At 34.2% G+C, this 17,566-nt stretch overlaps 1 protein-coding gene across 6 annotated transcripts in view; it reads right to left on the reverse strand.

Moving 5' to 3' along the window:
* Nucleotides 1-17,566, reverse strand: part of LOC149781297 (putative N-acetylated-alpha-linked acidic dipeptidase) — a 324,099-nt gene that overhangs the window by 50,595 nt on the left and 255,938 nt on the right. For all 6 annotated transcript variants that reach the window (XM_089935382.1, XM_089935384.1, XM_089935381.1 and 3 more), the window contains 4 exons: nucleotides 17,204-17,387; nucleotides 16,439-16,529; nucleotides 13,030-13,116; nucleotides 1,649-1,734 (listed from right to left, as the gene is read on the reverse strand). In XM_089935382.1, the coding sequence (XP_089791508.1) occupies nucleotides 1,649-1,734; nucleotides 13,030-13,116; nucleotides 16,439-16,529; nucleotides 17,204-17,387 (448 nt within the window). The remainder of the gene's footprint in view (nucleotides 1-1,648; nucleotides 1,735-13,029; nucleotides 13,117-16,438; nucleotides 16,530-17,203; nucleotides 17,388-17,566) is intronic.

Consider the following 17,566-nt stretch of genomic DNA (forward strand, 5'->3'; position numbering starts at 1 on the left):
TTCATGCTGCATGCATGTAGCATGATGTCCCACCCAGTCACATTATCCTGACACCAGGCAAACCAGTCCTTACACTAACCTCTTAATGCTGAGCACCAAGCGAGGTAGCTGCTAGTACCATATTTATATAAGTCTTTGGTATGACTTGGCCAGGGTTCAAACCCGTGACCTCCAGCATCTCAGGTGGATGCTCTAACCACTTTGGCCACAACAGCTGTCTAAAGAAAAGTAAATAAGTTGTCAATTTGATACAACAGCACATTCTGTATTTTCAGGATTATGTATCAAAGTAACCAAAATGTTGCATTTTGCACCGTTTATAAATGGTCATGACACAGTAGCTGAACAAGTTACCAGTATCTTGTGTGCAAACAAAATGTACTACTCAATGTGAAAGAAAAGAGTTTATTAAAATAAGCAATCAAAGAACAGAACTATCGCTGTTTGTAAGCATTAGTTATTTTTTAGATAAGGCTAGTAACTAGTAGTTAAAATGCAATGAATTCGATGTAACACATGTATAGGCAGCTTTGATGCCGTATTTCTTTTGTTACAGTGACCCTGAAAATCAGAAAAATAGGTATAAAAATATCACGTTATAAATACCAAAGTACAATATCTGAAATAATAGGTGTTGAAGCAGGACTCGTACTAAAGTCCAATCATTCACATCGAATCTTGTGAAGAAAATCAATGTTATTTCATATAATCACTTTCAAAGTCTTCAAAATCCTTCAAGAAGGTTGCCATTTTATTTCACTTTTCACATTTGTTTGATCTCACAATTCTTGCTGGCTGGACATAAAACTAATATTAGAACACTTCTAAAATTTTATTTAGATACTACTATCATTGGTTAAATATATTTAAAGAGCCTAGATATTTGCAATTTCATCCAATGCAAAGCTTTGATATATGTGCATCTGGGACTAACCGACTCTTGGACAGAAATGCTTGTAGGAGTCAACAAGGTCAGAAAGTGATTCTAGTAATGCAACACAGCATGTGTGGGGAATCAAGCCTATTTTTAATGATGCATACATGTGTCAGCAGAAGGTAATATACATTCTATGCAAGGACCACTTTCACTGGCTTAATATTTTTAAAATGCCTTGATGTTTGCAACTTCACCTGGTGCAAAGCTTTATGGAGAAATGCATCTATGTGCATCTGAGGTTATCCAACCCTTGGCAACCAATGGTTGTAGAAGCAAACAGTTCAGAGAGAGTGTTTCTAGTAATGCAACACAGCATGTGTGGGCAAGCAAGGACTACCTTTAATGTTGCATGCATGTGTGGGAAAGCAAGGACTACTTTTAGTGTTGAATGCATGTGTGGGGAAGCAAGAACTACTTTTAGTGATGCTTGCATGTGTGGGAAAGCAAGAACTACTTTTAGTGTTGAATGCATGTGTGGGGAAGCAAGAACTACTTTTAGTGTTGCATGCATGTGTGGGGAAGCAAGAACTACTTTTAGTGTTGCATGCATGTGTGGGGAAGCAAGAACTACTTTTAGTGATGCATGCATGTGTCATCAGAAGATAAAAAGTTAAAGAAAATATGGGGACCATTTGATTACTGCAACAACACTGTAACAAACAAGAAAATCAATCTTAGTCTATAACTGTTAACATTTAAATCATTTCTTACCTTTCTCATAGTGCCCTTCTATGACAGAAAAAATGTTGGTGATAGACCGGGACTGGATCACATTTTCTACTGAAAGCTCCACCAGTCTGTAAAATACAGTATAGTACAAATACATAGTTATTGGGTAAATTACCTGAAGCTGCACTTATAAAAATGTAGAGTCAGATAAATGGTGTGTGTGTGTGTGTGTGTGTGTGTGTGACTTTCTTTATTTCGTCTTCAGAAGAGATTTCATTCAGTTCATTTTTCGTTAATACAGAGAAGACATTAACATAGCTTGACATTAATGGACTTAAAGTACACTATATATATATATTTACATATATATACATATATATACATATACATACATACATACATACATACATACATATCAGGGCTCAAAATTAGTGGTAGTCCGCTAGCCCAATGCTAGCATATTTCCTGTCAGACTAGTAACTTTCGTAATGTCAATAGTCTGATGGGCTGGTAAGTTTCGGTTATCAATAGTCAGCATTTGTTTACACCATTCCCTAATAAAGACTTGACTTACCAGATGTTCTGTAGAATCAAAGCAGTGGCCATTGTAAACACAGTCACAAAATATTAGCATGAGAAGATAAGTAAATTTCTGCCATGGAAAATTGCATTTCAATAACCAGAATCCATCCGATTTTGTGCATTTCACTTAACAGCGCAACTTATGGTCCCGTCATTAACAACATAAGTTTGGTAATTGATCCTAATTAATCTGATAACAAATTAAATGAAAAAATGACATGATATCACACTCTATTCACTCGACCACAGTAACAAACTACAAAGCGGTATACCACACAAAAAAACACGGCATGTATGTATGTATGTATGTATGTGTGTGAAAGTGTGTGTATGTATGTATATATGTATGTATGTATGTATGTATGTATGTATGTGTGCATGCATGCATGCATGCGTGCATGCGTGTGTGTGTGTTTTACAGCACCTTAGCAAAATAGTGACTATATGATGCCAATTCAAGGTAAAATTTGAAATATGTAAAGCTGAACCAATACAGAGATGCTGGTTTATGATCTTAATTGACCCTGTCGTGAAAACTGCAACATGTTCACATATTTATTGGCACTGTCATGATAATTATGTCACACTTTCACGTATTTATGGGCACTGTCATGAAAATTATGACACACTTTCACATATTTATTAGCAGTGTCATGAAAATTGTCACACTTTCACATATCTATTGCTACTGTCATGAAAATTACGTCACTTTCACATATTTACTAGCCTTTTCCTGAAAATTGTGTTACACTATCACATATTTGTCTATTTCCTGAAAATTATGTCACACTTTCACATATTTATTAGCAGTCATGAAAACTGTCACACTTTCACAAATTTATTGTCCCTGTTATGAAAAGCATGTTACATTTTTACATATTTATGTGCACTGTCATGAAAATCATGTCACACTTTCACATATTTATTAGCACTGTCATGAAAATTGTCACACTTTCAAATACTGTTTATGCTTACTTATAAAATTGGGTCTAACTGGAAACATGGACAAGCAGATAATAATAATAATAATGAAGACTTTGTATAGCGCCTAATCTTTAGAAGCTTAAAGTGCTTTACAACATTAGACAACGCCTATAAGATAAAAAAAAAACATATAATTATATGATTACAAAAACAAACACCATGAAATTAGAAAACATTAAAAAAACATGCTGAGAATATTAAAGGTAGGAAACATTATTAGGTCTTTAAGTTTGTTCTTGCAGTCAAAATAAGTGAGTTTTGAGAGTTCTCTTGAATGTGATCACTGTGTCTTTGTGTCTAAGTTCAGTGGGCAATTCATTCCACGTTGCTGGGCCCTGGTATGCAAAAGAACGCTGTCCATATGACTTTGTTTTCATAGTGGGAATAATGAGTATATGATTTTCAGAAGAGGAACGTAATTATCTTGCTGGTGTGCACACATGGGTGAGGTCGGAGAGGTATGTTGGACTAGTGTCCGACAGTGAAACGTAGCACAGAGAACAAATTTTGTGTTTGATTCTGGATCGAATGGATAGCCAGTGTAGGGTACAGAGCAGTGGGGAGGTGTGCTCTGATCAACTTGGCTGCAGTGTATTCCATTTGCAGACACAATTTGTGTCCTGTTGAACAAGTAAGACTTGAACCACAGTAAGGCTGTATCATGAATGCCAAATACATGCTTGAGACGGTGAAGTAAAATATCATGGTCTATTGTGTCAAATGCTGCAGACAAATCAAGGAGGGTGAGGGCTGTAATCTTTCCGCTATCCAATGCAGAGAGAACGTCATTAACTACTTTTAGAAGAGCAGTTTCAGTACCATGGCAAGGGCAATATGCAGATTGTACATTGCTAAAAAGACTGTTTGAATTTAGATGAGATACAAGCTGGGATAGAACAACCTTTTCTAAGATTTTTTACATGAATGGGAGATTAGAAACTGGGCAGTAGTTCTTTAAATCGTTATGGTCAAGTGTTGATTTCTTCAGCAGAGGCGTTACAATGGCAGTTTTGAAAAATAATGGGAATTCCCTGGATGAGAGAGAGGTATTAATAACATCAGTTAGTGAAGGCAATGCTGGATCTAAGCACTCAAGCAGCAGTGATGTTTGAATTGGATCAAGTTCACATGATTTTGGTGTACTCTTCATCATGATTGTAAGTTCGAAATCCATAGAGACAGGTTCAAATGCTGCTAATGGTTACCGCTCAAATTCTGTATCCCAACTGTATGGTGATGACGAGTCAATTGAAATTGTGATGTCAAGCTTATCTCTAATGGTTTGTACTTTGTCATGGAAGAAATTTGCAAACATGTCTGGAAGGTTGACTGGAAAGAAGGTAGTTGGAAGTGGTTTAGATTTGTTCCTTGACATTAGCTTGTTAGTAATCTCAAGAGCTCTTTACAGCTGGAACTTTCCATGATCTTAGTAGTGTAGTGGGCTGATTTCACTGCATGGACTATGTGATATTCTTCTTAGAGGCTTCATAGATTTGTTTATGGATAGTGAGTCTGGTGGAAAGCCAAAGCCTCTCAACTTTACGGCTGTCTCTTTTAGCAGCGCGAAGCTGGTCCCTAACACTGCTATACCATGGAGAACACTTTTGAATTGATACTCTGCACTTGGTAGCTGGGGCATGTTTGTCAAGCAATGAATGCAGGCAGTTATCGAGTTGTTCTGCGGTAGGAGGTAAGCAAGTTGTTAAGTTAGTTGCTTGGATATCGTGCATTAGTTTGGTTCTATTTATCATACAGAGGTTTCTCTTAGTAGCAGATAAAGGTGGAGGGTTAGAGACTGATACGTCAAGATGGCATATAATGCAGAGGTGATCTGATGCAAGGTCATGGGATACCAGGGAAGACCGTAGAATGTTATCATCAGGTCTATAAAGAATCCAGTCTAAAATGTGACCGTGTTTATGGGTGGGTTGGTTAACTGACTGTTTGAGGTTGAAAACATTAATGGAATCTATGAGTTTTGATGTATTTGAGTTTCCGGGACAGTCAAAGTGATAGTTGAAATCTCCAAGAATAACCAGGTTGCCACCTATCGAATTTCCATACTCCAGGAGATTTGGAAACTGCTCCAAAAAGAGAGAGTCAGCCAACTTATTTTGTTCTACTTGGAGGGCGGTATAGGCAGAAAAAATGGACTGACCTTTGCTCAAGGTCTTTGTTGGTTTGTTCTACTTATTGCTCAGGTATAGACCCAGATCTGCAGGTAACTTTTGCAATTGCTGATTTGGATCAATGCAGTATAACTTACCAGTGAGTATATATGACAATACAGAGTATCATCATACACCAATATAATTGTGTAACATCAATTCTTTGCAGTTGTGTGACAAATGGTCTTTAATTCATGTTCAGCCTAAATTCAATTTGTCCCTAGCCAACCATGTTATTGAGGTTCATTATGCCCATCAAATTAAAACTAGTCCAAGAAATGGTGAATTTTCCTAGAGAAATCATTTTGATTAAGTCACTAGAGTGAAATTAACAATTTTATTTTTCCATTCTATTCAAAAGATTTTTATGTATATTTGATTAATTTATATTTGATTTAATTTAATTGTTTGTTTATGAGTTTCACATTTTTTTATATATACCATTACAAGCTACTGTAATGTAACTTTATTTATTGGATATGACATTTTCCATAAATTAATTTGAGCTGTTTTCTTATCTACACTAATAATAGAAACTTTGTATCAAATGTTGACCTAGCTCCTGACCTTGATTCAGAATCAGTAAGAGATGAAGTAAACAACATTTAAAAAAAAAAAAATAATTACATTCTTTCTCAGAGTAAAATCATCGGTTTTAGTCGAGGCCATACTGGGAATATGTGATGTTAGACATGTAAAAAGCTTCTACATTGTTCTAGAAACATGATCATGTGACCCTCATACGGGAATCTGTTAAATTAGTGTATAACATTTTTTCTATAGAGAATTTCAGTTGGGCTATAAAACATTGACACTTAAAGGTGTTTTGTTGTGACCAGCTTGAATTGAAATTCTATTTTATGGAATTATTAATTCTTTTCCTTGGAAAAATGTAAGTGCTCATACAGAAAAATTAGACAAAGATATTTATTGAAATTTTATTTGGAATTCAAAACTGTAATATTATTTTCTGTGGCTCAACAAGGAACTCTTAAAACATCAGGACAACATGCCTACTGCATATGTAATCCTCCTCCATCTTGGATTTTGTATTAGAACTCCAACTCAGATTCATTTAGGACTTTTGTTTTCCAGGACTTTTATTTTCTAGGACTTCTTTTTTTAATTCTTGGATTATTTTTGGATCTGATTATAAAACCATAAGTTCTTTTTCTCATTTTTACCTTGTTTTTCTAAGGAAATAAATTATTTGTTAAATTTTAAAAGGCTTGTTGTCTTCACTCTTTTCTTGTTGCTATTTTAAAGAGCCTAAAATGTAACAGGATATTGATAACATTATGATTGAAAACTCTCATCTGCTATTTTTTTGACTGCTTGGCCAAGTGGTAAACACTGTAATGGCCAAGTGGTAAATACTGCAACCTGTAAAACTTAGATTCAGATCTCACTGTGTACTTAATTTATAATAAATGTATGTTTTTTTTAATGTTGAATTAGGAAAGAGAAATATGTGACCACTGAATGTTTTGTACTAATACACACGAAACACTGACAACATTAACGGTAACAGATGACATTACAATAAGAAATCTGATATTTCAATCTGTTATACACTTTTGCTAGCTAGCACAATAGAACATAAAATAAAGAGAAAATTTTATTTTTTTTTCAAGTACAGGTGAAAAACTAGTATGTTCACTCACATCTTTACCACCTGTGAAACTACAAATTTTTTTACCCACTTTATGAAAGTAACCATTATTCAATCAATACAAGAAAATATCCTCTTTATCATTATTTTTCTATATGTAACACTTATAATAACACCTCTATATAATTGTTTTCTCAATATGTAGCACCTATAACAACACCTCATAATATCGCTAATGACACCTTGACATTAGCTAAGGCCAAGGACTACTGACAGGCACCAAAGGCATTTAATATTTGTATCACTACACTGATATTTGGGATTGTCTAATAAAATCAGTAATTTTCCTCTATAATCTTATACTTGTGCTCAATTTAAATCAAATTGAGGAAAATTGTCAAATAATTTCAATCACTTACATAAACTGTACAGTCCCAATAACTTAATTTGTATGGACTTTTCATTTACATGATTAACAGTACCAACAATTTGATTTTCAAAGACTTTTCCATGAGTTTATAAGAACTTGTAAAAGTTTTCAAGATGAATCTTTACTTATGAAACAAATTTCCTTCTTTTTTTTTATTATCATGGCATATCAGTACTGCAGGGCCAGCCTTAGACCGAGTGGACCAATTTGGCCCAATTAGACCCCAGTCTCACAAGGGCCCCATGCATTAGTAATTTTCAAAAATATATCTATTGAGAGAAAGTAATATTTATGTCACAGAGGGCCCCACATGAAAATCCAGGGGTCCATGCCAAAAGGATCCAAACTGGGCTCTGTGTTTGCAAAGGCCATTCCTGCAGTACTGTATAAACAGGTACAAAAGATGAAAAGATAACAACACATATCTAAATAGCATTCCAATACAGCAAAAGGGACACTACTTGTGCATGATTTGAGCCATCCAATTGTATTCTGTTTAATTCATATATTATTTTTGGAAAATACACAAATATTTCTGAAGTTTAGAAGTGATATATTCAGTTTTAACATTTTGTACTCCCTCAGATAAATTTGAGAAGTATGTAGAAAAATTCACAACGTTCTTCAATATATTCAAGTAGGTTACAAAGATAAAATGAATAATTTTAAAATTCAAGGAGTTTTCCAAGCAAATCTTCAATTTCAATGACTTTTCAAGCTTGTATAATCCATGTTTTCATCATCAAATTTACAAATTATTTGACCTGTTTCATAAATTTCAATAAGATTTGTATTAAATTTTTAAGCAAGTACATCTAATTAAACTAATTCCTACAGTATACTAATTTATGTGGGTTGATATAAATCATGAATTTTAATGACAAAACAAACAAGAGTTCCTTGTGGAAACAATGTGTCCCCTACACAAATGATTCTAAGTGGAAACAGTAGGACCCGTTCATGAAAGATTTCTTGTGGAAACAGTAGGACCCATTCCCAAATGATTATTTGTGTAAAAACAGCAGGACTCCTTCCCAAATGATTCTTTGTGGAAACAGCAGGAGCCCTTCCCAAAAGATTCCAAGTGTAGACAGTAGGACACCTTCCCAAATATATTTTGTTGAAATAGCTGGACTCTTCACAAATTATTTTTGTGGAAACATTATTACTCTTCACAAATGATTCTTTGTGGAAACAGTTGAACCCTTCACCAAATGATTGGTTGTGGAAACAAAAGGACCCCTTCCCAAATGATTCTCTGTGGAAACATTTGGATCCTTCAACAAATGATTCTTTTTGGAAACAGTGGGACCCTTCACAAATGATTCTTTGTGGAAACAGCTGGAGCCCTTCCCAAATGATTCTTTGTGGAAACAGTTGAACCCCTATACAAATGCATGAATTTAAGCACCAATGAAAATGTTCTATTTAAATAAAAACTTGCAATCTGATACAAAAATAAATTAATTCACAGTATTTCATACTTGTCATATCTGATGAACAAAAATGTAAAATCCCTTGTATTAACAGTATTTTACATCTGTCATTAGAGATGTTGAAATACTGGAAAATTTCCACCAGGTACCGGCCAATCCTAAGGATTGGTGACCTAGGTACCCATCAAAGTGAACTGTATTAAATGTGAACCTAGGTACCCATCAAAGTGAACTGTATTAAATGTGAACCTAGGTACCCATCAAAGTGAACTGTATTAAATGTGAACCTAGGTACCCATCAAAGTGAACTGTATTAAATGTGAACCTGAACTGCTTTGTTGTAGGTTCACTCATGCCAACTCCCAAGAGAGGTATAAATGTAATTTATTACTATTATAAGTGGCAAAAAGTGTAATCTGAACATAAAAAGAGCAATCTGTATATTAAATGCCATAATTACAGAAAACTGTATGAAAAATATACGTATATGCATTTTATTTAACGTATATTTATTTTTGCTACATACCAGATCTGCAGTTAAAACTTTAGTCACAAATTGGCTAAATCCATGTGGATTAGTAGTTAATACAACAGTATAGACTTAAAAGAAATTGATAAATTATTTATGCATAACACTCACTTTAACTAGTCAAAATTCTACAGTAACTTTCCTGAATAGTCATAAAGTCCACAAATAATGACTGTTGTATTATCCTCAACCTGCCTGTCAATGAATCCATGACAATGATATCACATTCAAGAATCCAATGTTTTCTTAGAACTGTTTCACATAAATTAAATGCAAAAATTACCATATTTACACAAATGATCAATTTTTATTAGATTGTTTTCAGTGTTATTAAATAACAAAGATTTATCTTATATTTAAATATTTCCGTGAAAAATTTAATTCTGTATAGTTGTCCCTTTTGCTCATATTTTCCTAACAAGGTATAAAAAGTGCATATTACAGTAACCAAATTTTCGTCTTGCCTTGCCTCTGACATGAAAAAAATATCTGTCTTGGGTTTTCCGATAAGAAAATAGAGTCTAGTAAACAAACTCACGAATAGGGGTCCTGACTTGAACAGCTAACACTCGCTCCAGGGCCACAAACTTGAGGTAAAACTGGCATAAGTTAAACCAGACATTTCCATTGTGCTACCTTTTGTCTGAATTGTTATATGTATTTAAATTTTATTTCGTTGAATATTTCTTAATCACTACAAAAGGTACTGATCAAGTTAATGTCATCATGATCTCATAACAAGTGCGTTTGAATCATGAGAAAAATGGTACGATCCATGTACAGGCATGAAGTTAGGATGGTATAGCTTTAAATATCAGCCCTGATTTTTAAATAGTTCATGTGAGAAAGGAGAGAAGTGTCTCCCTTGTATTATTATATAGTACATGTATGACAAGTAAATTGTAAGCAACCATACAAGCCTGTGATGAATAAATGCATATATGACATGAACCTCAAATTGTAATCGTTATTCTGTGTCTCTATCTGAAATTGGAATACTTTCACCTTTACTTGTCATATCTGAGGGACACATGCAAGGTCCTCTGTATTAACAGTATTTCACACTTGTCATATCTGATGGACTATACTTGCAAGGTCCCCTATATTAACAGTATTTCACACTTGTCATATCTGATGGACTATACTTGCAAGGTCCTCTATATTAACAGTATTTCACACTTGTCATATCTGATGAACACACTAGTAAGGTCCCCTGTATTAACAGTATTTCACACTTGTCATATCTGATGGACATACTGGTAAGGTCCCCTGTATTAACAGTATTTCACACTTCTCATATCTGATGGACATACTTGCAAAGTCCCCTGTATTAACAGTATTTCACACATCTCATATCTGATGGACATACTAGAAAGGTCCCCTGTATTAACAGTATTTCACACTTGTCATATCTGATGAACACACTAGTAAGGTCCCCTGCATTAACAGTATTTCACACTTGTCATATCTGATGGACATACTAGTAAGGTCCCCTGTATTAACAGTATTTCACACTTCTCAAATCTGATGGACATACTTGCAAAGTCCCCTGTATTAACAGTATTTCACATTTGTCATATCTGATGGACATACTAGAAAGGTCCCCTGTATTAACAGTATTTCACATTTGTCATATCTGATGGACATACTAGTAAGGTCCCCTGTATTAACAGTATTTCACACTTGTCATATCTGATGGACATACTAGTAAGGTCCTCTGTATTAACAGTATTTCACACTTCTCATATCTGATGGACATACTTGCAAAGTCCCCTGTATTAACAGTATTTCACATTTGTCATATCTGATGGACATACTAGTAAGGTCCCCTGTATTAACAGTATTTCACACTTCTCATATCTGATGGACATACTAGTAAGGTCCCCTGTATTAACAGTATTTCACACTTGTCATATCTGATGGACATACTAGTAAGGTCCCCTGTATTAACAGTATTTCACACTTCTCATATCTGATGGACATACTTGCAAAGTCCCCTGTATTAACAGTATTTCACATTTGTCATATCTGATGAACATACTAGTAAGGTCCCCTGTATTAACAGTATTTCACACTTCTCATATATGATGGACATACTAGTAAGGTCCCCTGTATTAACAGTATTTCACACTTGTCATATCTGATGGACATACTAGTAAGGTCTCCTGTATTAACAGTATTTCATGCTTCTCATATCTGATGGATACACATGCAAGGTCCTCTGTACTAACAGTATTTCACACGTCATATCTGATGGACTATACTTGCAAGGTCCCATGTATTAACAGAATTTCATTTCACACTTGTCACATCTGATGGACACACATGCAAGGTCCCCTGTATTAACAGAAATTCACACCTGTCATGTATGATGGACACTCATGTAAGGTCCCCTGTATTCACAACATTTCATACTGATTTGTATTTTTTAGGACTTTTAAAGATACATTTTCAGACAAGCTCTTATTTCTTTTTGGTCAGTTCATGTTGAAATGCCAAAATGTACATATTTATTTACTCAAAAAAGTCCATAATACCTAAAAAAATGTTACAAGAAGTTTAATAATGCTTGGAAATCAGAGTTTAAGTGTATGCAAACAACAAAGGTTTTGAGTCTGCATTTTGTGTTTCATGCAAAGTATATTTTCAAAAAAGTACATGGAGGAAGAAATGATACAATGATGCATATGCAGACACCACTGTTTACAATGATTTTTCTGTAAGAAACACACAAACTTTTGAAGGCCTTATTTGAGACTGGGTAAAAATTCTATCATTGCATCATTCTAATGCTGATACAGGATGTTCATTCTCCCTTCCTTGCGAAATATAAATTGATTTAAGGGGCAATGTACGACCAAAAACTACCGACAGCATACTAAGTGTGAAGCTTAATAATCACAATGAATGTCATCAGTGGTTGCTAGGCAGTGAACTTGCGAATTAAACTAAAAATGCTTTTGAATTTTATTATAATATCTGTGAGTGAACAAGAAGATATAAAAACTCTTTTTGTTTTATTTGACTGTCTCTAACCTTACTCATTTTAATCAATTATTAATATGACACTGCCATCAGAATCTGATTCACATCCAAAACTCGCTGCTTGATTTTAATATGGAGAATATGTATTATGGCAACAAAAAAATGCACTAGTTTTCTTTGTCTTCACTCCCTTTAAAATTCATAACCTTTCTGTCAAAAAAATTCTTACTAATTGAGAAGCAAACTACTGATCAAAATTTTGAAATCTACTGAGTTGATGTCCTGGTTCAGTTACATGTATGCCATTATCTCACAGCATGTGAATGATTTTTAAAATGTTGCCTGCCATGAAGTTCTGAGTAAGACATGTACAAAAAATTCATCTCTTGTCATCTGTTATCATTTCTGGCAGAAAAATTAAACCAATCAAATTATTACATCAGCTAACAAGGAAAGTAATCCCAACACACACACACACACACACATATATATATATATATATATATATATATATATATATATATATATATATATATATATATATATATATATATATATATATATATATAAATTGTGGGGGTGGGGGTAATGTGGGGTAGGGGATTTATTGGCTATCAGCTTCAACAAAAGTCACGCAATTGACTATTAGTGATTCCACACAAATATCAACAAATCACATTACTGAATGTTATATTACCTGTCATCAATATATGCAGGACCCAGTCTATAGGTTATATTCAGTCCACCAAACCAGTCATTTCTGACAATTGGTCCTTTCATATTGCTGTAAATAAAGTTGAAAATACAGCATTAAATACAGGACAGCTCGCATTTATTATAGTATCATTCATTATTATGCAATACTGGACATGATGTGATGATTAAGCCACAGATCCTGTTACAAAGCTATATATCAGAGATCCTGAAATTTGTATGGCTGTTGTCAGACATTATTTCCAGAATATTAACAGAGTAGACAAACATTTGTGGACATTATTAAAAAACATTTAATGGATATATAAAAAGTTGCAACAAATAAGAAAACACTGATTTACCGAGTTATTAAATATATCAGAAAATTTTGGTTTCTGGATTAGCTCTTGCTAAATGTATTGCATTGTGTTTACATACTAAACTAGTTTTCTATGAAATAATTATTTATTTTAAAAAATCTTTGAGAAAATGACTATTTTAGAATTTCATCCAACAACAGTATTTTATGTCACATCACTGCTTTAAAAATCATTATTTTTTTATACAAGCAGACCTAGTACATTGAAAATACATAAAACTTAATTTATGGCTTAAATCTAGTGGTAAAGTTTTATTTCTTCAAATTTGTATTGTAGGATGATAATAAAGGTTAGTTGTTGTTACTAGTCTTCTTTTTTCAGGTTAATTAGGTCCTAGCCCAGGTTAATTAGGTCTTAGCCCATAGAAATTTTGCCCTAAAGGTCTCATAGGTGCCAAAACACCACCACATTGTTAAAAGGTATATGGCATATGCAACTGATTATTGAAATGTTGGTAGTATAGACCCTGAGACAACCATTCAATAATAGGCTATTTTTCCATTCTCTATCTCCACTAATTAGCTGTGACTGGTATAGCCCTCAACTGTTAGGCTGGATTGTTTAGTCAGTGACACTGCTGTATTTATTGTACACAAGGAAACATGGAAATCTAATCATCTTTGAATTTTACTTTCTTAAGGTCTGGAGTCACGTTTATGCATCATGAAGTTGTACCCTACTTCTGAGCTCAAAAGTATCAAGGTTATTTAAGATACTCTTAAGCGTGTGATGTTACAAAAAACTAGACAGATGTAGCTCTACAATGATACTGAATAATATGGACATTTTACTTGCATAGCAAAATACGCAGGGAAAAACATACTTTTTGGACAGTTCCATTACCCATTGGTTAGAGCGTCCAAACCACGGACGAGTAATATCAAAGACTTACAAAAATGGTACAGACAGCTGCCATGCTAGGAGCTCAGCATTAAAAGGTTAGTATTAGGATTGGTTGGCCTGGTGTTAGGATAATGTGACTGGGTGGGTGGGACAGCATGCTACATGTCTGTGGCAAGATGCCCCAGTGCTAGACACACTGCAGACATTGTAGTCACATGACTGAACAACCGTTAAAGCTATGTTAAAAATCCAAATCACACACACACACACACTTTTTGAGACCCAACTTTTTCGACACCAATAATTCTCCTGTTGTTGGATTTGGGTTTTGTGTCTGGATTTTAGACTTTTTGGCCTGAGATCTGACGCTGACTGGTCTAAACTGCCCACAAATAGGTGAACCTTTGCAAAATGTTGGATAAGTTGGGGATTTGGAGAGAAAAAAGTGCCCAATACATAAAAATGATGGATTCAATAAGCATTAAAAATAAAGAAATAAAAAAGAAAGCCAACTTTTACCAGTCTGCATGTGCATGAGAGAAATAGGCAATAAAAAACAACATTTCTAACACAACTAGGCATCTGGCTAAACAAAAATCTCTTGGAATCAGATGTTTTGGATGTATTTAGAAGTAACCCCCAAAATACATTTCATACTCCCATTTCAGGTGAAAATGACAAAAATCTCCAGGGGTTAGTGAGTTAAGAGCTCAAAAATCTCTGTACCATGCCTACCAAATTGGTATGTCTGAGAACTAATCCTGCCATTTTCACTGCTTGTGTAAATAAGCAATGGCCAATCAGATTTGTTAATTATGACAAGATATTGTAACCCTCACTGCAACATATCGAATCATGTTAAACTCATGTGGAAAACAAAAGCAAAATGTTGTGACATTCTTAATAACAAGCAAACATGAGAGAACAAGTATACATGAAATGTGCTCCATTTCTTTGTAAACATCAGCAATAAGTAGCAACAGCAATTTTCAATATGGCTCTGTGCTGGCCATATTGGATGTCAGGCTACCACCATTTTCTTTTAGAACCAACATTACATCAAAAACGGTCTCATGTTGATATGACAATCCATTCAGTTTAAGTAGTGATAACAAGCTTTTCAGAATGGCCACTGTGATCCGTATTTGAGCAGAACCATTTTTATTCAGAACAAATTAGATATCATCAACAGTCTTTTGGTGTTGACCTGACTTTCTGCTAACAGAATGGTCAATTGATGATGGATAATGGACAACAGGTCAACCTAAAAACTCTTCTGGTCCATGACCAGTGGGGCTAAATGTACAAGAAAACATTGGCAGTTCCAGGTTTACTTCTGCTTTAATGTAAGTATAATCCTTCCATGATTGACTGGTTTCCTGGCAACCGAATTATTTATAAAAGTCATTTTTACTCTCAGAAAACTGTTCTAAAGAAACTATTCTATAGGATTTCACTCAACAATAGTACTTGATTCCACTCCATTTTTAAATTATTAATTTATGATAAACAGACATACTACCTCAAAAATATGTAAAACTTAATTTACAGGCAATAACAGTAAAGTTGGATGGTGTAGTTTTACTTAATCAGTTCCCTAAAGGATGATAAAAAAGTTATTTGTTGTTTCTAGTAGCTCTGTTTTTTTAATTCAGGCCTAGGCTTCATGTACTTCGTTCTAAAGGTATCATGTGCTGACACAAACCATGTGGTGTGAGGAACTGATGTAATTTCTAAAGTACAGACTCTATGGCAATTATACAATTATATATTTTTTTATTTAGTAAGTCCAGGAACTAAGCTTTCACATTTTTGTGTCTTGTGTTTTGTGGCTATCAAGTAATTAAACAATAGCAAACATAGTGACCAATCTAGGTTTGTCAGTGACACCTCAAACAAAAAATATGTATACCAGACCAAGTTACCTCTGAATTAGGTTCAGTTGGTAACATTTGTATTGTTCATCAAAGAAACAATCTGTGAATCAGACCTAGTGACCTTTCTAATTTTACTTTGCTGAAGTATTTCAGCATTTTACTGAATAAATAAGTGAAAGGCAAAACTTTAATCTACCAGATATATCCTACATATACTGGGATTTCCAGAGTTCTACTCTGTACCAATGTTGTGCAAAGTCACAGATGAGTGTTTGTTACTAGAGTGATCTCAGCATGGTGAATCAGTTGCTACCTGAGGAGATATCTGGCATCACTGTAACTGATTGGCTGCACAGGAATGCTGGGATATTGAGAAATGTCTTCTGGAACCTGGTATATTCCAGCTGGAATGAAAAGAAAGTCTGTCAATTTAGCTATTAAAATTTCGTATTAATAGGCAGGCCTTGATAAATTTACAATGTTTTGACTAATTATGCAGAGAAACCCCACATACAAAAACTGGAAAATTTCAATATAGACAGTAAAATTAGAGACATATTACTATTCGTTTATTATTTATTTATTATTATATATTTATTATTATTCATTTACTATATTCAGTCAGCATTGAGACTACTTTTCAGTTATAACTGTCAAACGCTTTGTGAAAGTATGTAGATTTACATGCCTTCAAAGTATATACATCTACTGTCTATTTTCTAAACCATAAAAAATCTCAAGTTTGAAGAAGAAAAAAATCAAATCCAGCTGCCACATGGGATTTAGTTGGTGAGTTCATTAATAATCACAGATGGAGCCATCTTCTAAATGTAAGATGTACACTGTATATAGTCATTTATAAACCAAGGCCAAATGCCAACTACATAGACCCAGATCATAATGCATTAGCAGATCAGGGTCTGTGCAATTTATTAGGAATAGTTAGTAGAACAAACAATACAAACCACGATCTGCAGGTGCATTAAGTTATGGCAGATCAGGATCTTTATTGTTTGCAGTTTGACTTGACTTATAAATGAGTATAAATGTGTGAATTATTTCTTGTGAAAAGACTTACAAAGAGCAAAGTAATCAGGAGTCCTTGGGTCCCCCATCAGGCTGTATCGTACATGTGCAAACTGTACAGCCCAGTCCGGTAACCACCAGGTGTCAGGATAAACTTGTGACTGGTTCTGGCAATAGTCCAGTGGATCAGGGTATAAAATAACACCAGCTGCTCCCTGCAACTCTGCATTACGTACCTAACTCCAAAAAAACAAAAAAAATAGTTTATCATTAAGACTTGACTTATAGACCAACTAAGTAAGATGTCTGACCCTGAAGTCATACAACTGTATAAAAATTGCACCAAAATGCAATACTTCTAAATTAGAAACCTTATTTCAAGACACAGGGCATCAATAATGTTACAATATTAAAA

The sequence above is a fragment of the Sinohyriopsis cumingii genome, chromosome 15 (assembly GCF_028554795.1).
Source record: "Sinohyriopsis cumingii isolate HCF-2022 chromosome 15, ASM2855479v2, whole genome shotgun sequence".
Taxonomy (NCBI): Eukaryota; Metazoa; Mollusca; class Bivalvia; order Unionida; family Unionidae; genus Sinohyriopsis; species Sinohyriopsis cumingii.